This window comes from Nasonia vitripennis, chromosome 1 (genome assembly GCF_009193385.2).
Source record: "Nasonia vitripennis strain AsymCx chromosome 1, Nvit_psr_1.1, whole genome shotgun sequence".
Taxonomy (NCBI): Eukaryota; Metazoa; Arthropoda; class Insecta; order Hymenoptera; family Pteromalidae; genus Nasonia; species Nasonia vitripennis.
Window position 1 is genome coordinate 5,782 of NC_045757.1, and position 23,272 is coordinate 29,053.

At 38.8% G+C, this 23,272-nt stretch overlaps 3 protein-coding genes across 4 annotated transcripts; 1 reads left to right on the plus strand and 2 right to left on the minus strand.

Moving 5' to 3' along the window:
- Positions 1-360: 360 nt before the first annotated feature.
- Positions 361-2,695, minus strand: LOC100679504. Its single transcript, XM_031921987.1, has 6 exons — positions 2,409-2,695; positions 2,204-2,338; positions 1,224-2,137; positions 921-1,158; positions 570-839; positions 361-508 (listed from the first exon to the last, which is right to left on the minus strand). Exons 1-5 carry the CDS (start codon positions 2,672-2,674, stop codon positions 833-835), a joined length of 1,560 nt encoding a protein of 519 aa, XP_031777847.1. The 5' UTR covers positions 2,675-2,695; the 3' UTR covers positions 361-508; positions 570-832.
- Positions 2,696-3,758: 1,063 nt separating this feature from the next.
- LOC116415970 (probable serine/threonine-protein kinase cdc7) lies at positions 3,759-7,603 on the minus strand. Its single transcript, XM_032595863.1, has 6 exons — positions 5,252-7,603; positions 4,993-5,163; positions 4,643-4,924; positions 4,442-4,537; positions 4,139-4,375; positions 3,759-4,034 (listed from the first exon to the last, which is right to left on the minus strand). Exons 1-6 carry the CDS (start codon positions 5,525-5,527, stop codon positions 3,783-3,785), a joined length of 1,314 nt encoding a protein of 437 aa, XP_032451754.1. The 5' UTR covers positions 5,528-7,603; the 3' UTR covers positions 3,759-3,782.
- Positions 7,604-10,709: 3,106 nt separating this feature from the next.
- Positions 10,710-12,447, plus strand: LOC103315360 (uncharacterized protein DDB_G0283357-like). Of its 2 annotated transcripts, none has more exons than XM_016986995.2 (5): positions 10,710-10,983; positions 11,050-11,265; positions 11,354-11,398; positions 11,472-11,780; positions 11,846-12,447. In XM_016986995.2, exons 1-5 carry the CDS (start codon positions 10,742-10,744, stop codon positions 12,294-12,296), a joined length of 1,263 nt encoding a protein of 420 aa, XP_016842484.2. In that variant the 5' UTR covers positions 10,710-10,741; the 3' UTR covers positions 12,297-12,447. The 2 variants fall into 2 exon arrangements, with proteins under 2 accessions (XP_016842484.2, XP_031777846.1); XM_031921986.1 differs by having other exon boundaries at positions 11,835-12,048.
- The last annotated feature ends 10,825 nt before the right edge of the window (positions 12,448-23,272 follow it).

The window sequence follows — 23,272 nt, forward strand, 5'->3', positions numbered from 1 at the left end:
AAGTGATAATTAAAAATACGATTCTCCTTAACGTTACCCCATCAGTCTTCTGTAGTCTTCAGCCGTGAATTTTCTGAGAATTTTAAAGAATCTCTCCTGAACTTGCTGCTTTGTACGCCCGGAGAGTTTACCGGACATATTGTCGCGATCAATCAATTGAATAAAATCGTTAATAAATAATATAAAGGAGTGTACTACTGTAATACTCAAAAAAATTTACAAAAAAGGAATAAAACCTTTTAATTTCTCAAGTTAATTTTTTTTCTATTAGTCTTTATTCTTCCCTCTGCATTATCGGGCTTGGGACCGTCGTGATGCCAGATGGCTTATTATCACGGCTGCATTAAAAGAACAAGACAATTTTCAAATGATGCATTAATACGTGTATTTTTAATTACATTTTTCTTAATTCATATCACGACGACGAAGATGAGGATGACGATTGTATTTTTACGCGTCTTCTTATTCTTCTGTTTGCCGCTGTCGCTACAGGAATGGATGCATCCGTCTGAAAACAAAACATTAAATTTAATTATTCTTAGAAAAATTTGTTCAAATGAAATATCTACCTCTGATGTTGCTTCTGCTGTCGTTGACGATGATGACGTCGATTTATCAGAGTCACTGACTTCGTCCTCATTCTTGTCCTCTACCATTTCCGTAGGCGGGCGTCTTTTTTTTGACGATTGTCGCTCGAGGAATAATTTTACATTAAATTTTCTTTGCTTGTATACAACGTTTTCGCAAGTAGTGTTTTCCGTCTGTGAGGCCTTGGATGACACCGATGGCTTAACCATCGACTTGTTTTGCTTTAAATTTAATAATCTTCTGTCTATCTTCTGAAAGAGTGATTGTTTCGATGATTATTTATAAAAGTAACAGAAACAAAGTTGTCAAGGAAGATTAAATGTTTTACAAACTTTTGGTTGAAACTGCTTGAGATTGAGGCATTTGATATATTCGGGATCGAGCGTATGTGCCTCTTCTTTTCCTTAACTGTTGGGTCCCGAATCTCGTACCATTTGTAACGTTGATGATGCTTTTTGCTCAGCAAAGCCATCGGGAATACTTGAACGTGTTTTTTTACGAAATTCCGAATTACATTTTGCCAATGATCCATGGGTTCGGGTAGATATACGGTGCTTCTGATTAACATGCCTATAAATAAAGGAAGAGAATTGAAAATTAATCGGTAAAGTAAATTTAGATCTGTTATTAATTACCTGTTTTTGTATTGGGATTCAATATACTCTTAACAAGAGTCGACACTGGAACAACACCACTTATGTAAGCTTTTTCCATCTGATCTTTGCCTTGTTTTAATATCATGGTTTGTATAGCTCGTCTAGAAAAAGCATGTTCGACAAAACGAAAAGTATAATCGGAGAAACCGTGATTCAATCGGGAAAATCCGATAAGCCTTGTCATCAAAAAATGAATTTTTAAATCCAACGTTTGATTGGCTTGCTTGTCCAAGTCTGTTTCCTCTTCGGGATAGTACTGCGTCATTTCAACAATCGCCACCTTCATAAATGGCCATCCGAAAAACTCATCCTTAAAGGTGATGGGAGGTTGCCGTAACTGTCGTCGCTCGCTTAGCTTGAGCATTTCACCAGCAGTCTGTCGCCTAAATACATACGTGCCTTCTTCAACATTTGCACCTCTGAATCCTTCCCTTGGACTATTCAGCAACCAAGTAATACGGGCATCGGGACAATTAGGCCAACGCCCATATAAAAAATAACGTAAACGCAGTTCGGAATCGTAACACTCTTCTATGGTTGCTCGTGTTAGCGAATTCCCTGCCGTTGCATTAACTAGATCGTAACACTTAACTAGAAAATCCAAATCTCCCTGGATACGCCAAGTCATATATCTAGTCCAGTTGCTAGCTACGCACACGGAACCGCATTCGAAGAATTTCTTAGCGCTGCTGGTCAAGAAGCCTACGTTCTCAAAAGAATTTTGTGCGTTCTTTAAACACGTTGAACCTTGAAAAGTCCTTACTTCTTCTATTCTCAAGGAAGCTGACGTTCTCAGTACCTCGAAACCAGTTTTATAATCTGCCATTCGACCTTTTGCATCGGATACTAATCGTTTCATATTTTTGTGTAATGGAAGCGTATTCAAAAAACAACTGAAATGCAACATTGTATCATTATATCATTATATGCGCGTACGTTATTATGTTTTGTCGATGTACCTGTAGCCTCCGGCCACTACGTATCCTGTCACGCTGCCCCATCTTTTCCGAAGCCGACACATGTAAGCGTGAATTTCGGGTAGGTATGCCTGTACATAGGTGACGTTGTCCCACAACGCGGAAGATGAGCATAGCCTGCGAAATCAAAACGATTAAATGTTCTATAACGACTATTTATTTATAATCATAAATATTTAATATTAACCTGGAAGTTACATGACCGTAGTCGTGTAGAAACATGGATCTGTAACGACATGCATCCTTTGCCTTTTTAAAAACATCGTGACCCAGCTTGGAATAGTCAATGACAACAGCGTAATCGTCCATTGGCTCGATCGTGTTGGCTATATGAATTTGAACTACTTCAGCATTGCCAGACATTAAGTCAACGTCCATGTCCTCCGTCATGAAGCGTACGAAATTTGGGCATCTCTCCGAATCGGATAACTTAAGCCCATGCGCATATCGCATGAAAAAAAGGTCGCATATGTGTCACCGGTTTTCCATAGTTTTAATATTTTCGCTGTCGTGCAATAACGTATCTATTGATTTGCAGAAGGACCCCCAATCTTCCGAGTACACAGACGGCATTTTAGTGCTGTCGTGAAGAGTAAAATTTGTGATATTACTATAACGCAATGTTCGACAATTTTCAGGCAAACGTTTAGAAGCCTTTTTAACAATTTCTTCAAAAAAAAATGAGAAAATGGGTCGAGTGACTCCGCCGTCGTTACTTTCTTCTTCCTCGTGTTCGTTAGCCATTTTTGTTATTTTTTGGAAATAATTCCTCTTAATAGAAAACAATACATTGATCGAGTTATTCATGTATCCTCCCAATTTAAACTCAAACCACAATTTTTCATTTGCAGGATCAAGAAGACACGTTGTTTTCTTTTGATCAGATATTCTTACGACATTTTTTCCCGTACTCAAATCGAATTTTTTCCTTATCTTGAATACATCGATACTGCGTCCGACAACGACGATAGAATCAAAATCCGCTGTACACCTTCTTATGCGTGCATCGGTATGGTCTTCCAGTTGAAAAAAATGTAAATTATTATTATCTTCGTTAGCATCCACTGCATCTTTTTTCTGCGGCAATAAAATATTTCATAATCACTCTTAGTGCACACTGATTAAAGATTTACAATTGAAAGAGAATAAATAAGAGATTGGTTGAAGGGGGCCCCCTCCAACGCCCCCTTCTGTGAGATTCAAAACCTGCCAGCCCGCACAGGCTAGCCTAGGCGGCCCTGATCAAGATTTTCAAATACGAAATTCAAAATCAATGCCACCCACAATCTCTCCGGAAAGAAGAACAGAGAAGTTAATCAAGCGAGTTAAGCCTACCGAAAATTTTCATTACAGAGTAAATTTGTTATCGCGAAAAAAGGGATGAAAAACCCCAAAATTTGAACGACGTAGAGCGTAAAAGAAACTAATTTGTAGCTAGGGGAAAATGAAGGAAGCATAGTGGAAAATAGATTAAGACCACAGGCGGTAGCGTAAGAGAGAGAGAGAGAGAGAGAGGTAAATAAACAATTCAAAATTTAAAAATTAACAGTTTTTTATATAGTTATACAAATCTCATATTGTTAACAAAGTCAGCAAATTCCTGAGCTTCCGGCATCGTACATTTTAACAAAGTTTTTAATTCATCAGGATTCATTTTTTGGATTGATTTTCCGGCGCGCTTTCGACACGACATAGTACTTTTATCCGGTAAATTTAAATCTTCTGAGTAAAAGACGCCTTTTGATTGATAGTTTTTAAACGTTCTCTTTATAAGTGTTTCCACTTCTGATCGCGTAAACATACGGCGAGTAACCTAAATAAAAATCGAATTTACGTTTAACCAACCGAAATTTATAAAGATCAGAAAAATGGTAAATTTGGAATATGATAGAGTATAATAGCCAGCAATTCGCTTACCGTTAAATTGGTAGGTTTTTTAGTAGATTTTGCCTGAGGCTGAGCGGCGTCGTCTTGATCCTTCTGAGCAGTGTTATTCGCATCTTCATTGTTTTCATCTGATTCATTATCATATTGTTGAGCCTCGTGACCATTATCATCACAATTATCGTCATCATCGTTAAAGTCATCAAAATTATAATTGTACTTGTTAACAAAACTATCATTATTTTGCAAGCTGATATCATGTCGTCGTCGCTGTAACAATGAATTAAATTAATGAATTTTATCGGGTCAATTTAACTCAATTTTGTTTTGCCATACCTTTTCATCGAATGGCCTTATTGTATTATCTTTATTAGTTTGCCCTTGTTCGTTGTTCGATAACAACACATTATTCGATAGGGATGTGGATTCCATCTAAAACGAATACAACTACTTTATTTTTCTATTATTTTTTAATGCTTGCACATATACGTATATGCATGTATGAATATTGTAAACAAAAATTCATTTCAATTTGACCTGATCAATTGGATAATGCTGACTTCTTTTTTTTATATATCGCATCAAATTCTCGGATTGCAGCTGCTGCTGCTGCTGCTGTTGCTGAAGGAGCTCATGAGGATGCTGTGTAGAAGAAATAAAGGTAGACGGGTTGGACTCAGAAAGGACGGAACTTGACATCCCTAATTTGACATTATTGTTCATCGTCATGGTCATTAATAATTGTTGCTGCTGAAGTTGCTGATAATAATTTAGCTGCTGGAGCTGTTGTTTTTGTAGTTTTTGATCCTCAAAGGGAAGCTGGTTTAAGTTGTAAAAAAATATTATACTATTATCCGTAAGAGAAACAAATAAATAATGTAAATTACCATTTGACGATGTCGCTGTTCGTCGTTATACGAATAACTCTGTTGAAGCGGTAACTGCCTATTCGAATTATTATTTGAACCCACAGCAGATGATGTTGCCGTAAACGGAAGTACAGCGCGAGATTGATTCTTTATTCTTTTACTATTATTGGAGAATGATGATGGTGGAGGCTACAAAATTATGATCCATGAGTATTTTAACTTACAAAATTAAAAACGTTAATGTTCAGATTTCTAAAATAACGATTTTTGGCCTTACGCGATATAAAGTCTGCGGATGGGAACTGGTTTGATCTTTTTCAGTACTGATTATCCTTTTCATTTTATCTACTATTGCCTTCTTTTTTTCAACAAGCACCTCCATATCTTTATCTATGTCACTCATCTCTGTTAGCAGCCCTGCGAGAGTAACCTTCTCATTCTCGTAATCATCATCATCATCAACGTAATCATCATCGTCGTCATTTTCTACGTAGAAAGGTTGTTGGTTCTGATTTAGATAATTTCTTGGCCATTGCTTGCCTCTTCCGGCCATCGTTTATCTGTTTCATAATGAGTATAAGTAATGAATTAAAATATTTACTTGCATACGCGGAAAGAAAAAATCCAATCGAATCTGACATATTCGAATGCAAAAAAATCGGCCATTTTTAATTTGTACAGAGGACAAGGGACGTTTCGTATGCTACGTTATTGTTTGTTGGCCCTAAAAAGAGCCGATTGATTTATTTTTCCGTAATTAATTGCAATGAGTGTCGTTGATTACTTTTTCAGACGGTCGTTGGAAAGTCGTTGGAATGGACTTTTTTCAGCTAGCACGGGCCGCAAAGGTGGCACAAACAGTTTTGGTTTTGTGGGAATCCGTACACCTCCACCGAGGGCTGCCTCCGACTTGGCTGGCGGTCGCGAGGGATTCTCTCGGTTGGGCGCGGCTGACTCGGGCGTCGGACTTTTTGGGAATTTCAAACGTTCTTCGCCTGAAAGAACTAATCCCAAGTCGGCCGGGGATGGTAAAGCAGATGTGGGCTGGGGAACTACGAATTTACTGTTTCTTCGCACCTGCACAATCTGAGAATCGTCGCTCGACCGAGGATTCTCCTTAAGACGATCAAAAAGACGCCGTATTTTTCTATTTCGCCGTTGTGATCGTCGTTTAGGACGATTTGCTGTTGATTTCATCGCGAGAGCGTAGACAACGATGAGCTACTAAAAAAATATCGCATTATGAGTTGGGAAAAGTAATAGACGCACGTAAGACAGAAAGTGCAAATATTTCGCGATAAAAACACCGCCGCGAAGCTTCTCCGCGCTTAACCGTCTCAAGTTACTTGGCTCGATTTAAATGCAGATAATCAATCAGAAAGAATTAGATATTTTCTTTATTTTTCGGTCTTATATATAATTCATTTTAAGGGTGTCGTCTTTATAGCTGCGCAAAACCGCCACAAAATATTTTGTATTCCCAATCTAAAAGAAAATGAAAAAGCGCGATTGAACTTTACTTCGGTAGAAAAAATTATTAATCCTAACATTTATCATTGAGCGCTGGGTTGAAAAAATTATCTGTAATAGAAGAACAGTATACTTGGACACGACATCCCTTCAAGTTTAAAGGCTAACTTCAGCAAGCGTTTACATTCCCCTCTTAAAAAATACGTGATGGCCTATATCATGAAGCATTTGCTGTCAATGCATTTAATACGTGATTCTGATTAGTTGCCAAGGTTTATTGGTTATGAAGCGACATCTGTGTTATGGCACCAAAATTTAAATTGTAATTGTAATTATAACAATAAAATCATTATTTTCAAATCATTCCAAATCAGAAATATGAATTTAGCATTTTCAGCGGCTTTACTTATTCCGTATCACTTTTTAAAGAACATATTGTAAAATTTTAAGGAAAGTTTTAGAAGTCCAAGTAACGAACTGGGCAACAAAACTACGCCCGCGTATCGCGCTGGACTTAGTATTACATAATTAACAGAGAGAATCGACTATCCAGTTATTTTGCCTACCCGGACCTAGAGAATCTACGAAAATGCAACGTGGGCTGTGTTACATTCGCGTAGACGCACCCTACTACGAACCTAGTGATGAACGAGGAGACCGATCTTGTCTCACGTGACCTATCTACAAGATCGTTGTCGCGTGGCGATGATGGCTGATGTTACTCCGGTGATAAGAAATTCGATGGTCATAGGCAGTGATCTCAAGAATCGCCTGGCCTGGTCACCGTCATCTCTTATCCCATGCGGAACCCTAATGGTTCCAACCGGCACTGCCCTGTCATCCCCTCGCAACATCTCTTAACCTCCTAATTTTTCGGCAACAGAGTGAGCATTGGTGGGCTCTTCCGACTTTGCGCCTCGCATATGCAGGGTGCCCTCGGCTTTGGCACTGGTGGTCCTGCATATACTCCTACTGCCCTATCTCTAAAGATGATACAATACCCTTCAAATTACTGTTTCCGTGGATGTGGATGACCCTGGAAGCCTTGAGACCGGATGTAGCCTTGTAGAGCCTTGAGACCGGATGGCCTTGTAGAGCCTTGAGACCGGATGACCTTGTAGATCCTAACACCCTGGTGACCAGGAAGCCAAAGTCCCTATGAGCGGTAGACGGTCTCGAGCGACCCTGGATATCCTGAAGCCTGGAGTGACGTGGACTGCTGACTTGTTACTCCTATGATGTTCATGTGGCGGTCGGCGAACGAATGATCGGTAGCGTTGAGCGCGGCCGTATTTATAGCAGAATCGTTGGTCACCACGGCAAACCGCAGGTCACCACGGCAAAACCGCAGGTCACCACGGTAAAATCGCAGGTCACCACGGCAAACCGCAGGTCACCACGGCAAACCACGGCAAAACCACTGGTTAGCACGGTAAACCGCAGGTCACCACGGCAAAACCGCAGGTCACCACGGCAAACCGCAGGTCACCACGGTAAAATCGCAGGTCACCACGGCAAACCGCAGGTCATCACGGTAAAATCGCTGGTTAACACGGCAAATCGCAGGTCACCACGGCAAAACTACTGGTCATCACGGTAAACCGCAGGTCACCACGGCAAACCACGGCAAAACCACTGGTCACCACGGTAAACCGCAGGTCACCACGGCAAAACCGCAGGTCACCACGGCAAACCGCAGGTCACCACGGTAAAATCGCAGGTCACCACGGCAAACCGCAGGTCACCACGGTAAAATCGCTGGTTACCACGGCAAACCGCAGGTCACCACGGCAAACCGCAGGTCACCACGGTAAAATCGCTTGTTACCACGGAAAAACGGCTGGTCATCACGGCAAAACCGCTCGCACCACGATATAACTGTAAAAGCACGGAATGCCTTCCTTTATAATGCTGAGGAAATGCGCTATATAAATTAAACTTCTCTGGATGTGTTTGAAGCGCAGAGCGAGAACCTGCGCTATATAAATTAAAGTTCTACGGGGTTTCGTGGGGATGTTTGCAGCGCAGAGCAAGGAGCTGCGCTATATAAATTAAACTTCTCTGGAGTTAGTGCATCCGTTTGCAGCGCAGAGCGAGTACCTGCGCCATATAAATTAAAGTTCTTCACGTCTGTGTGCCGTAGTTGCACACCGCGCTGAGTATGGGGCAGCGCGTTACAAGTTAAACCCCTTTTACAATTCCCGTACCTTTCCCTGAGTCGAGACGAGGCGACTTAAAATATACCTCTAATTCCTATTGCATCCCACTTATATCCCCGTGTGAAGTTAATTGAAGTGTAGTGCAGTGACAAGCAACAGCAGCGGACCATCAACATCATCATCATCATCATCATCGAGGACCAGTACCAGGTGGACATCGGCGGCGGCGGCGGACCAGGACCAGTACATCGCGGAAACATGGGTAAGTACCTCCCTCTGGGAGTACATATTATTAAGTATACAAATAGTCGAGCAAATGTCTTGTGCATTTGCTCGACCGTTTGTATGCAAGGGACTCGACATTCACTCTTGAGTGTCTGGAGTCTCGAACTAGTTAGGGAAAGCACTCAGTGCAGGTGGGCATTCGGGACTTGGTTCTCGGGCTCGCTTGCTTCTGCAAGAACAGATAAATTTTGCAGTCAATACTTGTTCTTGCAAAAGCAGGCGGGCTCGGTGATCGATCCCAACTTGACCAATTTTCCGGTGTCACCATCTCACGACACCCCACCTGTGCGAGGGAAGAGGGTGTTAGGCTATCGCGAGGGCACAGCACACGCCCGACCTTCGACCCGACGTAGCCAGGTAGATGTAATTAGTTGTTTAATTGTAAAAAATCGGGGTTCGGCGGGGAATGCAGCGTAAGGCTGGTCGGAGCCGGCTCCGCACGCGGTACTCTGCTCTGGTGTAGGGCCGTTAGAGTAACACCTCTTGATTAAGAGGTGGGTCGATCCCGATAATCACCAGACTACGATGCCACCAGCAGCGTCCTTCGGGCGCCACATTGCACTCGCTGCTATTGTCTGCCGAAACGGTCTTGCAGTTAGGGCGCGAGCTAGGCCGGCCTCATCGTATAGCTCTCAAGGAGGCTGCGCTTGCATATTGCATAGACATGCTATAGCGCTCTATGCAAGCGCATTTTCCATGCGCCTATTCACCAACGTCCACGATCGTGAGAGCTGGGCAACGTTGCGCGTACGCGCGCATGTATATATAAAATATACATCGTACATGCAACGGCTGATGGTGAGGGCCTTCTATTTTTCTTCTCTCAGAACCAAATGCTCTTTTACTTTTTCTATGCTTCTATTTTTAGTTTTTTCTTCATCATTTGCGAGATAATTAGCCTAAAATTCCATGTAACTAATAATTTCGTCTGGGACACTAAAACAATTGCGCTGATCGTTTTCCTTTCCGGTATTCACTTTTTATTTCCTTTAGCTAACTCTTATTTCTTGCTAACAATTGATAGGGATCAGATGCTACACTTTTCGCTATTATTCGTCGAAGCAGAAGAATCTTTCTGATTTTTTTTTTTGGCTCACGGAAGTAAGAGTATCTTCCGGACAGGATACTTCTACTTCATGTGTCTCACTAGCGTCCAAGTCGCGTGAGCCGGGCAACGTTGCTTCTGCAGCAGCGGCTAATGGTGAGGCTTCGGTTCGCGTCGGTATCGCGTCATAAGAGGGTGGTGTGAGCTATCCGCCGTGAGGGTTGGGAATCGCATAATCCGGTTCGCGGTCGCTTTCGGTGTTAGGTCGGTAATCTCGCGTCATGCGGGAGGTGTGAGCTATCATCCGCCGTGGGGTTGGGAGCAGTCCTCGTGTACCAGGCATGCACTCTTTCGCTCTCTCTCTCTCTCTCTCTCTCTCTCTCTCTCTCTCTCTCTCTCTCTCTCTCTCTCTCTCTCTCTCTCTCTCTCTCGTCTATTAGCAGCTAGGGAGTACTATCATGGAATAGCTGTGTAGGTGTGAGCTACCGTTGTTATCCTCTATCTCTGTTTGATGCATGCTTTTTCTTCAGATTCAATAGTATTATCATGCAAACCAAATTATGATTATGCAATAATTTGACGGTTTGCAACATGTTAATAGCGTCAGGTGAAGAATTCATGATTAATTTCATTATTACAAAAAAAAGGTTGGACTTTTTGGATAAAAATGTCCAAACATTTTTTGTAATAATGAAATTAAGTATGAATTCTTCACTTGTCTGTAGCGCCCTCGAAACTAACACCTCCTACCGCCCTTTAATCTGAAAATCACCCAAAGAACTTTTTTTTTTATTTTGTAGTAATTAACATGAACAAAATAAACAGCAGCAACCCCACTGCCAGCAGCAGCAGCAGTGGCAGCAGCAGCAGTGGCAGCAGCAGCAGTGGCAGCAGCAGAAGTGGCAGCAGCAGCAGTGGCAGCAACAGCAGTGGCAGCAGCAGTAGTGGCAGCAGCAGCAGCAGCAACAACAACAGCAGCAGCAGCAGCAGCAACAGTAGCAGTGGCAGCAGCAGAAGCCGCCAAGTTTCTGCGAAGAAGGCTAGGCTGAGGTATTTTTTCTTTTTTTTCCTTTTATATTTTAGTTACTAAAATCATATTTTTATTGTTTGCGATAGCCCTTCATTGCTGTACTCGCCGCTGCCCCGAACGCCAACATCCTCGTTGGAGAGGCCAATGACGCCACGAGCCGCGGTTACGCCACGGTCGTCGGTTCTCCAACCGGTTGTTGGCTCCAACGGCTGCTCCAGAGCTCGTCGTGGGGCGAGGCGAAACTTGGCCGCCGAGTATGTCGGCGACCAAGAGAACGTAGACCCGACAGCTCCACCAGAATTGTATGTTCAATAATATCTAACTCTCAAATATTTATATTATTATTTTACCTTTTATAAAGGTTTTTATAGGAGACTTTATTTTTTACAGATCACTATTTGATGAATTGGAGGAATTTTTGGTTCTTAGGAATGCGTAAGTTTTTCCTCTGATTTCCTTTTGTGTTTTGACTTATTAATTTAAATAAATATCTATCTCTAAATTGCAGGATCACAGCAGGAGGAGCACAGCAGGAGGAGCAGCAGCAACAACCGCAACACCTCGAACCACTACCACAACAGCAACAGCAATCACCAGAACAGCAACATCCACTACAACATCAACAACCACCACCACAACACCAACAACCACCACAACATATTCAACCACCACAACACCAACAACCACTACCACAACAGCAACAGCAATCACCACAACATCAACAACCACCACCACAACACCAACAACCACCACAACATATTCAACCACCACAACACCAACAATCACCACCACAACAGGAGCAGGCACAGCTGCAAGAGTAAGTGAATAGTTAATTCGTGTGTGTTGTCATCTTACTCTACTCTTTCCAAAGTTTCTTTTCAGTGACCAAGAAGAGCAGCTACCTCCCCCCTTACCTCCTCACCCGATACCGGAAGCGGTAGCGAATGGCTTCCGTGGACCGCAGAGGAGGTCTAGGGGAAAGTTTGCCCACAATCGGGACTTCATAAGGGAGTTAGAACCGATGCCGGATCTGGAAGGCTACCCGGTCGGCAACCTGAAATTTTGTACTGCTACACATGTGCGTAAAGCACTATATGTAGCAGCCAATTTTTTCAGGTTGACGGGCGGGCGGTTTCCTCGTCAGACAGACCGTATGCAAAAGTCATACCATGCGTGTCTACGCACCGTAGACAAGCATGTTTGCGAGATGGGGGCACAGAAGTTTTCCCTGTACGGTCTGTCTGTAGAGGAAGCCCAAGCCTTTTATGATGCGGCATATGGGAGCTACCTTATGAGGAAAAATGATCCTACCCGAAGGGGTAGACGACGATGAAGCTTTGTTGCACACATGCACGCACACACATACACATGCACGCACATACACATGCACATACATACGTTCCACATGCATACACACATACACACATACACACATATACACGCAAATACATACGTTCCACATGCGCATACACACACATGCACACACATATACACATACTTACATACACGCGGATACACACACACACACACACACACATACACACGTAGGATATTAATTTATTAATGTTGTTTTATGGTTAATAAAATTAGATTTTAATTAACGAATGATTTTTTATTCCCCCAGTACATAAAATCCCGTGGTGTGTAGGGCTCTAGGCGAAGGGACCACGTAAAAAACCCAACGCGCCGCGTCGATACCCCCTGGGTGGTGTGGAAATTCGACGTTTTCATAACTTGTTTTTTTTTTGCGAGTCAGAAAATGGATTATATTAATTTATTTCTTCTTTATGTTCAACAACAGCAACAACAACGACAGCGGCAGCAAGAACAGCAGTAAGAAATGGAACAACCTATGTAAGTACATTACGATACGTGTGACTTAAATGGTTCTTTTTTACACGGCGCCGTGTAAAACTGAAAAATCAGCTTAAAAATTTGGGTGTATGTGCACTGTTTGGGTGTATTGTAACAAAAAAGTAATTTAGGAAACAGAAAACAACACGAGAGTTTTTTGAACTAGAGCGCCTGTTGGATAGAGTGCGTGCTGCGCTTTCCGTCGACGTTTTCGCGCGTGCATTAATTATCGCGGGAATCGAGAAAGTGGGGTAATCCACGGGGAAATTCAATCAATCAATCAATTTCCGGGAATTTCTCCACTTTTACCCAAAATAACCCACCTCGTAACCCAAAATATCTCATTGAGCTACCCAGTTTACCCATTTGGGGTAAAGTGGGTTGCCATTTGGGTTATTTGGGTAAACCCCAGTTTACCCATTTGGGGTAAACTGGGTCGTCGGGTGGGTAATTTTGGGATAATTCGTGGGTTATTTGGGTAAATTACCCAATGTCCCAATAACCCATTTTGGGTTATATACCGATATCTCGTAAAACTGGGTAGCTGAAACGCTAAATCTCGCGCAGGAGAACCGTTTTAGACGGTTCTAGAGCACTTTTAACCGATTATTCGTGAAGTTTTCATACGAGGTGGGCCCAATCGACTCAGAATTCGTTTCTGATCATTTTGTTATACTTTTTCGGATACCTACGTTTTTCTGCATTTTTCGGTTATTGGGTTATTGGGTTATTGGGTTCTGGAAACTACCCAAAAATACGAGTAGGGTCAAATCGACTTAGAATTCGTTTCTGATCATTTTGATATACTTTTTCGGATACCTACGTTTTTCTGCATTTTTCGGTTATTGGGTTATTGGGTTATTGGGTTCTGGAAACTACCCAAAAATACGAGTAGGGTGAAATTGACATAGAATTCGATTCTGATTATTTTCGTATACATTTTCCGATACCTAGTTTTTTCTGCATTTTTGGGTTATTGGGTTATGGAAACTACCCAAAAATACAAGTAGGGTCAAATCGACTTAGAATTCGTTTCTGATTATTTTCGTATACTTATTTCCGATACCTACTTTTTCTAAATTTTTTGGAAACTGGAGCCAATTTCAGATGACATCTTTTTCAAATTTTTTCTAACGTCAAATTACCCAGAAATACTAGTATGGTCCAATCGACTCAGAATTCGTTTCTGATCATTTTGTTATACTTTTTCCGCTACCTACTTTTTCCTGCATTTTTGGGTTATTGGGTTATGGAAACTAAAGCGAATTTCAGATGACATCTTATTCAAAATTTTCTATGTTCAAATCACCCAAAAATACGAGTAGGGTCAAATCGACTTAGAATTCGTTTCTGATCATTTGGGCATACTTGTTCCTATAACCAATTTTTTCTGCATTTTCGGGTTATTGGGTTATTAGGTTATTGGGTTATTGAGTTATTGGGTTCTGGAAACTACCCAAAAATACGAGTAGGGTGAAATCGACTTAGAATTCGTTTCTGATTATTGTCGTATACTTTTTTCCGATACCTACTTTTTTCTGCATTTTTGGGTGATTGGATTATTGTGTTATTGGGTTATGGAAACGAGAGCAAATTTCACATGACATCTTTTTCAAATTTTTTCAAATTACCCAAAAATACGAGTATGGCCCAATCGACTCAGAATTCGTTTCTGATCATTTTGTTATACTTTTTCGGATACCTCCGTTTTTCTGCATTTTTGGGTTATTGTGTTATTGGGTTCTGGAAACAACCAAAAATACGAGTAGGGTCAAATCGACTTAGAATTCGTTTCTGATCATTTGGGCATACTTTTTCCTATAACTAATTTTTTCTGCATTTTTGGGTTATTGGGTTATGGAAACTACCCAAAAATACGAGTATGGCCCAATCGACTCAGAATTCGTTTCTGATCATTTTGTTATACTTTTTCTGATACCTATGTTTTTCTGCATTTTCGGGTTATTGGGTTATTGGGTTATTGGGTTCTGGAAACTACCCAAAAATACGAGTAGGGTGAAATTGACATAGAATTCGATTCTGATCATTTTGATATACTTTTTCCGATATCTACTTTTTTCTGCATTTTTGGGTTATTGGGTTATGGAAACTACCCAAAAATACGAGTATGGCCCAATCGACTCAGAATTCGTTTCTGATCATTTTGTTATACTTTTTCTGATACCTATGTTTTTCTGCATTTTCGGGTTATTGGGTTATTGGGTTCTGGAAACTACCCAAAAATACGAGTAGGGTGAAATCGACTTAGAATTCGTTTCTGATCATTTTGGTATACTTTTTCCGATACCTACTTTTTTCTGCATTTTTGGGTGTTTGGGTTATTGGGTTATCGGATTATTGGTTTATGGAAACTACCCAAAAATACGAGTAGGGTCAAATCAACTTAGAATTCGTTTCTGATTATTTTCGTATAATTTTTTCAGATACCTACTTTTTTCTGCATTTTTGGGTGTTTGGGTTATTGGGTTATGGAAACTACCCAAAAATACGGGTAGGGTCAAATCGACTTAGAATTCGTTTCTGATTATTTTCGTATACTTTTTTCCGATATCTACTTTTTTCTGCATTTTTCTGAATAGCGTCCAATCGACTCAGAATTCGTTTCTGATCATTTTGTTATAATTTTTCGGATACCTACTTTTTTCTGCATTTTTGGGTTATTTGGTTATTGAGTCATTGGGTTATGGAAACTACCCAAAAATACGAGTAGGGTCAAATCGACTTAGAATTCGTTTCTGATTATTTTCGTATACTTTTTCCGATTCCTAGTTTTTTCTGCATTTTTGGGTTATTGGGTTATTGGGTCATTGGGTTATTGGGTTCTGGAAACTACCCAAAAATACGAGTAGGGTCAAATCGACTTAGAATTCGTTTCTGACTATTTTCGTATAATTTTCCGATTCCTAGTTTTTTCTGCATTTTTGGGTTATTGGGTCATTGGGTTATTGGGTTATTGGGTCCTTCAGTTATTGGGTTATTGGGTTATTGGGTTCTGGAAACTACCCAAAAATACGAGTAGGGTGAAATCGACTTAGAATTCGTTTCTGATTATTTTCGTATACTTTTTTCCGATACCTAGTTTATCCTGCATTTTTGGGTTATCGGGTTATTGGGTTATGGAAACGAGAGCAAATTTCACATGACATCTTTTTCAAATTTTTTCTAATTACCCAAAAATACGAGTATGGCCCAATCGACTCAGAATTCGTTTCTGATCATTTTGTTATACTTTTTCGGATACCTACTTTTTTCTGCATTTTTGGGTTATTTGGTTATTGAGTCATTGGGTTATGGAAACTACCCAAAAATACGAGTAGGGTCAAATCGACTTAGAATTTGTTTCTGATTATTTTTGTATACTTTTTCCGATTCCTAGTTTTTTCTGCATTTTTGGGTTATTGGGTTATTGGGTTATTGGGTCATTGGGTTATTGGGTTATTGGGTTCTGGAAACTACCCAAAAATACGAGTAGGGGAAATAGACTTAGAATTCGTTTCTGATTATTTTCGTATACTTTTTTCCGATACCTAGTTTTTCCTGCATTTTTGGGTTATTGGGTTATTGGGTTATTGGGTTATGGAAACGAGAGCAAATTTCACATGACATCTTTTTCAACTTTTTTCAAATTACCCAAAAATACGAGTATGGCCCAATCGACTCAGAATTCGTTTCTGATCATTTTGTTATACTTTTTCGGATAACTACTTTTTTCTGCATTTTTGGGTTATTTGGTTATTGAGTCATTGGGTTATGGAAACTACCCAAAAATACGAGTAGGGTCAAATCGACTTAGAATTTGTTTCTGATTATTTTTGTATACTTTTTCCGATTCCTAGTTTTTTCTGCATTTTTGGGTTATTGGGTTATTGGGTCATTGGGTTATTGGGTTATTGGGTCATTGGGTTATTGGGTTATTGGGTTCTGGAAACTACCCAAAAATACGAGTAGGGGGAAATAGACTTAGAATTCGTTTCTGATTATTTTCGTATACTTTTTTCCGATACCTAGTTTTTCCTGCATTTTTGGGTTATTGGGTTATTGGGTTATTGGGTTATGGAAACGAGAGCAAATTTCACATGACATATTTTTCAACTTTTTTCAAATTACCCAAAAATACGAGTATGGCCCAATCGACTCAGAATTCGTTTCTGATCATTTTGTTATACTTTTTCGGATACCTACGTTTTTCTGCATTTTTGGGTTATTGGGTTCTGGAAACTACCCAAAAATACAAGTAGGGTCAAATCGACTTAGAATTCGTTTCTGATTATTTTCGTATACTTTTTTCCGATACCTACATTTTCCTGTATTTTTGGGTTATTGGGTTATGGAAACGAGAGCAAATTTCAGATGACATCTTTTTCAAATTTTTTTGTAAGTTCAAATAACCCAAAAATACGAGTAGGGTCAAATCGACTTAGAATTCGTTTCTGATTATTTTCGTATACTTTTTTCCGATATCTACTTTTTTCTGCATTTTTCTGAATAGCGTCCAATCGACTCAGAATTCGTTTCTGATCATTTTGTTATACTTTTTCGGATACCTACTTTTTTCTGCATTTTTGGGTTATTTGGTTATTGAGTCATTGGGTTATGGAAACTACCCAAAAATACGAGTAGGGTCAAATCGACTTAGAATTCGTTTCTGACTATTTTCGTATACTTTTTCCGATACCTACATTTTCCTGTATTTTTGGGTTATTGGGTTATTGGGTTATGGAATCGAGAGCAAATTTCAGATGACATCTCTTTCAAATTTTTTCCAAGTTCAAATAACCCAGAAATACGTGTATGGTCCACGACACTGAATTCGTTTCTGATCATTTTGGTATACTTTTTGCGATACCTACTTTTTTCTGCATTTTTGGGTAAATGGGTTATTGGGTTATTGGGTTATGGAAACTACCCAAAAATACGAGTATGGTCCAATCGACTCAGAATTCGTTTCTGATCATTTTGGTATACTTTTTGCGATACCTACTTTTTTCTGTATTTTTGGGTTAATGGGTTATGGAAACTACCCAAAAATACGAGTATGATCCAATCGACTCTGAATTTTTTTGTGATCATTTAGGTATACTTTTGCGATACCTACTTTTTTCTGCATTTTTGGGTTAATGGTTTATTGGGTTATTGGGTTATGGAAACTACTCTAAAATACGATTATGGTCCAATCGACTTAGAATTCGTTTTTGATCATTTTGGTGTATTTTTGTTTTATAACGTTTTTTTGGAAATTTTTGGAAATGAGCGAATTTCAGATGACATATTTTTCAAATTTTTTCCAAGTTTATATTACCCAAAAATACGAGTATGGTCCAAACGACTCAGAATTCGTTTCTGATCATTTTGTTATACTTTTCCGGATACCTACTTTTTTCTGCATTTTTGGGTTATTTGGTTATTGAGTCATTGGGTTATGGAAACTACCCAAAAATACGAGTAGGGTCAAATCGACTTAGAATTCGTTTCTGACTATTTTCGTATACTTTTTCCGATTCCTAGTTTTTTCTGCATTTTTGGGTTATTGGGTCATTGGGTTATTGGGTTATTGGGTCATTCAGTTATTGGGTTATTGGGTTATTGGGTTCTGGAAACTACCCAAAAATACGAGTAGGGTGAAATCGACTTAGAATTCGTTTCTGATTATTTTCGTATACTTTTTTCCGATACCTAGTTTATCCTGCATTTTTGGGTTATTGGGTTATTGGGTTATGGAAACGAGAGCAAATTTCACATGACATCTTTTTCAAATTTTTTCTAATTACCCAAAAATACGAGTATGGCCCAATCGACTCAGAATTCGTTTCTGATCATTTTGTTATACTTTTTCTGATACCTATGTTTTTCTGCATTTTCGGGTTATTGGGTTATTGGGTTCTGGAAACTACCCAAAAATACGAGTAGGGTGAAATCGACTTAGAATTCGTTTCTGATCATTTTGGTATACTTTTTCCGATACCTACTTTTTTCTGCATTTTTGGGTGTTTGGGTTATTGGGTTATCGGATTATTGGTTTATGGAAACTACCCAAAAATACGAGTAGGGTCAAATCAACTTAGAATTCGTTTCTGATTATTTTCGTATAATTTTTTCAGATACCTACTTTTTTCTGCATTTTTGGGTGTTTGGGTTATTGGGTTATGGAAACTACCCAAAAATACGGGTAGGGTCAAATCGACTTAGAATTCGTTTCTGATTATTTTCGTATACTTTTTTCCGATATCTACTTTTTTCTGCATTTTTCTGAATAGCGTCCAATCGACTCAGAATTCGTTTCTGATCATTTTGTTATAATTTTTCGGATACCTACTTTTTTCTGCATTTTTGGGTTATTTGGTTATTGAGTCATTGGGTTATGGAAACTACCCAAAAATACGAGTAGGGTCAAATCGACTTAGAATTCGTTTCTGATTATTTTCGTATACTTTTTCCGATTCCTAGTTTTTTCTGCATTTTTGGGTTATTGGGTTATTGGGTCATTGGGTTATTGGGTTCTGGAAACTACCCAAAAATACGAGTAGGGTCAAATCGACTTAGAATTCGTTTCTGACTATTTTCGTATACTTTTTCCGATTCCTAGTTTTTTCTGCATTTTTGGGTTATTGGGTCATTGGGTTATTGGGTTATTGGGTCCTTCAGTTATTGGGTTATTGGGTTATTGGGTTCTGGAAAATACCCAAAAATACGAGTAGGGTGAAATCGACTTAGAATTCGTTTCTGATTATTTTCGTATACTTTTTTCCGATACCTAGTTTATCCTGCATTTTTGGGTTATTGGGTTATTGGGTTATGGAAACGAGAGCAAATTTCACATGACATCTTTTTCAAATTTTTTCTAATTACCCAAAAATACGAGTAGGGTGAAATCGACTTAGAATTCGTTTCTGATCGTTTTGGTATACTTTTTCCGATACCTACTTTTTTCTGCATTTTTGGGTGTTTGGGTTATTGGGTTATTGGATTATTGGTTTATGGAAACTACCCAAAAATACGAGTAGGGTCAAATCGACTTAGAATTCGTTTCTGATTATTTTCGTATAATTTTTTCAGATACCTACTTTTTTCTGCATTTTTGGGTGTTTGGGTTATTGGGTTATGGAAACTACCCAAAAATACGAGTAGGGTCAAATCGACTTAGAATTCGTTTCTGATTATTTTCGTATACCTTTTTCCGATATCTACTTTTTTCTGCATTTTTCTGAATAGCGTCCAATCGACTCAGAATTCGTTTCTGATCATTTTGTTATACTTTTTCGGATACCTACTTTTTTCTGCATTTTTGGGTTATTTGGTTATTGAGTCATTGGGTTATGGAAACTACCCAAAAATACGAGTAGGGCAAATCGACTTAGAATTTGTTTCTGATTATTTTTGTATACTTTTTCCGATTCCTAGTTTTTTCTGCATTTTTGGGTTATTGGGTTATTGGGTCATTGGGTTATTGGGTTATTGGGTCATTGGGTTATTGGGTTATTGGGTTCTGGAAACTACCCAAAAATACGAGTAGGGGGAAATAGACTTAGAATTCGTTTCTGATTGTTTTCGTATACTTTTTTCCGATACCTAGTTTTTCCTGCATTTTTGGGTTATTGGGTTATGGAAACGAGAGCAAATTTCACATGACATCTTTTTCAAATTTTTTCTAATTACCCAAAAATACGAGTAGGGTGAAATCGACTTAGAATTCGTTTCTGATCGTTTTGGTATACTTTTTCCGATACCTACTTTTTTCTGCATTTTTGGGTGTTTGGGTTATTGGGTTATTGGATTATTGGTTTATGGAAACTACCCAAAAATACGAGTAGGGTCAAATCGACTTAGAATTCGTTTCTGATTATTTTCGTATAATTTTTTCAGATACCTACTTTTTTCTGCATTTTTGGGTGTTTGGGTTATTGGGTTATGGAAACTACCCAAAAATACGAGTAGGGTCAAATCGACTTAGAATTCGTTTCTGATTATTTTCGTATACCTTTTTCCGATATCTACTTTTTTCTGCATTTTTCTGAATAGCGTCCAATCGACTCAGAATTCGTTTCTGATCATTTTGTTATACTTTTTCGGATACCTACTTTTTTCTGCATTTTTGGGTTATTTGGTTATTGAGTCATTGGGTTATGGAAACTACCCAAAAATACGAGTAGGGTCAAATCGACTTAGAATTTGTTTCTGATTATTTTTGTATACTTTTTCCGATTCCTAGTTTTTTCTGCATTTTTGGGTTATTGGGTCATTGGGTTATTGGGTTATTGGGTCATTGGGTTATTGGGTTATTGGGTTCTGGAAACTACCCAAAAATACGAGTAGGGGGAAATAGACTTAGAATTCGTTTCTGATTATTTTCGTATACTTTTTTCCGATACCTAGTTTTTCCTGCATTTTTGGGTTATTGGGTTATTGGGTTATTGGGTTATGGAAACGAGAGCAAATTTCACATGACATCTTTTTCAACTTTTTTCAAATTACCCAAAAATACGAGTATGGCCCAATCGACTCAGAATTCGTTTCTGATCATTTTGTTATACTTTTTCGGATACCTACGTTTTACTGCATTTTTGGGTTATTGGGTTCTGGAAACTACCCAAAAATACAAGTAGGGTCAAATCGACTTAGAATTCGTTTCTGATTATTTTCGTATACTTTTTTCCGATACCTACATTTTCCTGTATTTTTGGGTTATTGGGTTATGGAAACGAGAGCAAATTTCAGATGACATCTTTTTCAAATTTTTTTGTAAGTTCAAATAACCCAAAAATACGAGTAGGGTCAAATCGACTTAGAATTCGTTTCTGATTATTTTCGTATACTTTTTTCCGATATCTACTTTTTTCTGCATTTTTCTGAATAGCGTCCAATCGACTCAGAATTCGTTTCTGATCATTTTGTTATACTTTTTCGGATACCTACTTTTTTCTGCATTTTTGGGTTATTTGGTTATTGAGTCATTGGGTTATGGAAACTACCCAAAAATACGAGTAGGGTCAAATCGACTTAGAATTCGTTTCTGACTATTTTCGTATACTTTTTCCGATACCTACATTTTCCTGTATTTTTGGGTTATTGGGTTATTGGGTTATGGAAACGAGAGCAAATTTCAGATGACATCTTTTTCAAATTTTTTCCAAGTTCAAATAACCCAGAAATACGTGTATGGTCCACGACACTGAATTCGTTTCTGATCATTTTGGTATACTTTTTGCGATACCTACTTTTTTCTGCATTTTTGGGTAAATGGGTTATTGGGTTATTGGGTTATGGAAACTACCCAAAAATACGAGTATGGTCCAATCGACTCAGAATTCGTTTCTGATCATTTTGGTATACTTTTTGCGATACCTACTTTTTTCTGTATTTTTGGGTTAATGGGTTATGGAAACTACCCAAAAATACGAGTATGATCCAATCGACTCTGAATTTTTTTGTGATCATTTAGGTATACTTTTGCGATACCTACTTTTTTCTGCATTTTTGGGTTAATGGTTTATTGGGTTATGGAAACTACTCTAAAATACGATTATGGTCCAATCGACTTAGAATTCGTTTTTGATCATTTTGGTGTATTTTTGTTTTATAACGTTTTTTTGGAAATTTTTGGAAATGAGCGAATTTCAGATGACATATTTTTCAAATTTTTTCCAAGTTTATATTACCCAAAAATACGAGTATGGTCCAATCGACTCAGAATTCGTTTCTGATCATTTTGTTATACTTTTTCGGATACCTAGTTTATCCTGCATTTTTGGGTTATTGGGTTATTGGGTTATGGAAACGAGAGCAAATTTCACATGACATCTTTTTCAAATTTTTTCTAATTACCCAAAAATACGAGTATGGCCCAATCGACTCAGAATTCGTTTCTGATCATTTTGGTATACTTTTTCCTATACCTACTTTTTCCTGCATTTTTGGGTTATTGGGTTATTGGGTTATTGGGTTCTGGAAACTACCCAGAAATACGAGTAGGGTGAAATCGACTTAGAATTCGTTTCTGATTATTTTCGTATACTTTTTCCGATACCTAGTTTTTTCTGCATTTTTGGGTTATTGGGTTATTGGGTCATTGGGTTATGGAAACTACCCTAAAATACGAGTGGGGTCAAATCGACTTATGGAAACTACCCAAAAATACAAGTAGGGTCAAATCGACTTAGAATTCGATTCTGATCATTTTGGTATACTTTTTCCTATAACTAATTTTTTCTGCATTTCAGGATTATGGGGTTATTGGGTTATTGGGTTATTGGGTTCTAGAAACTACCCAAAAATACGAGTATGGCACAATCGACTCAGAATTCGTTTCTGACCATTTTGTTATACTTTTTCGGATACCTACTTTTTTTCTGCATTTTTGGGTTATTGGGTTATTGGGTTATTGGGTTCTAGAAACTACCCAAAAATACGAGTGGGTGAAATCGACTTAGAATTCGTTTC

Excerpts from the sequence above, each read along its gene's own strand:
- LOC100679504 (XM_031921987.1), bottom strand. The coding sequence starts at position 2,674 with ATGCGATATGCGCATGGGCTTAAGTTATCCGATTCGGAGAGATGCCCA. Across the intron at positions 2,339-2,408 it reads TACGGTCATGTAACTTCCAG|GCTATGCTCATCTTCCGCGT; the intron begins GTTAATATTAAA and ends TTGATTTCGCAG. Across the intron at positions 2,138-2,203 it reads GTAGTGGCCGGAGGCTACAG|TTGTTTTTTGAATACGCTTC; the intron begins GTACATCGACAA and ends GTTGCATTTCAG.
- LOC116415970 (XM_032595863.1), bottom strand. The coding sequence starts at position 5,527 with ATGGCCGGAAGAGGCAAGCAATGGCCAAGAAATTATCTAAATCAGAAC. Across the intron at positions 5,164-5,251 it reads ATCCGCAGACTTTATATCGC|CCTCCACCATCATCATTCTC; the intron begins GTAAGGCCAAAA and ends ATAATTTTGTAG. Across the intron at positions 4,035-4,138 it reads AAAAACCTACCAATTTAACG|GTTACTCGCCGTATGTTTAC; the intron begins GTAAGCGAATTG and ends ATTTTTATTTAG.
- LOC103315360 (XM_016986995.2), top strand. The coding sequence starts at position 10,742 with ATGAACAAAATAAACAGCAGCAACCCCACTGCCAGCAGCAGCAGCAGT. Across the intron at positions 11,266-11,353 it reads CCGACAGCTCCACCAGAATT|ATCACTATTTGATGAATTGG; the intron begins GTATGTTCAATA and ends TATTTTTTACAG. Across the intron at positions 11,399-11,471 it reads TTTTTGGTTCTTAGGAATGC|GATCACAGCAGGAGGAGCAC; the intron begins GTAAGTTTTTCC and ends TCTAAATTGCAG.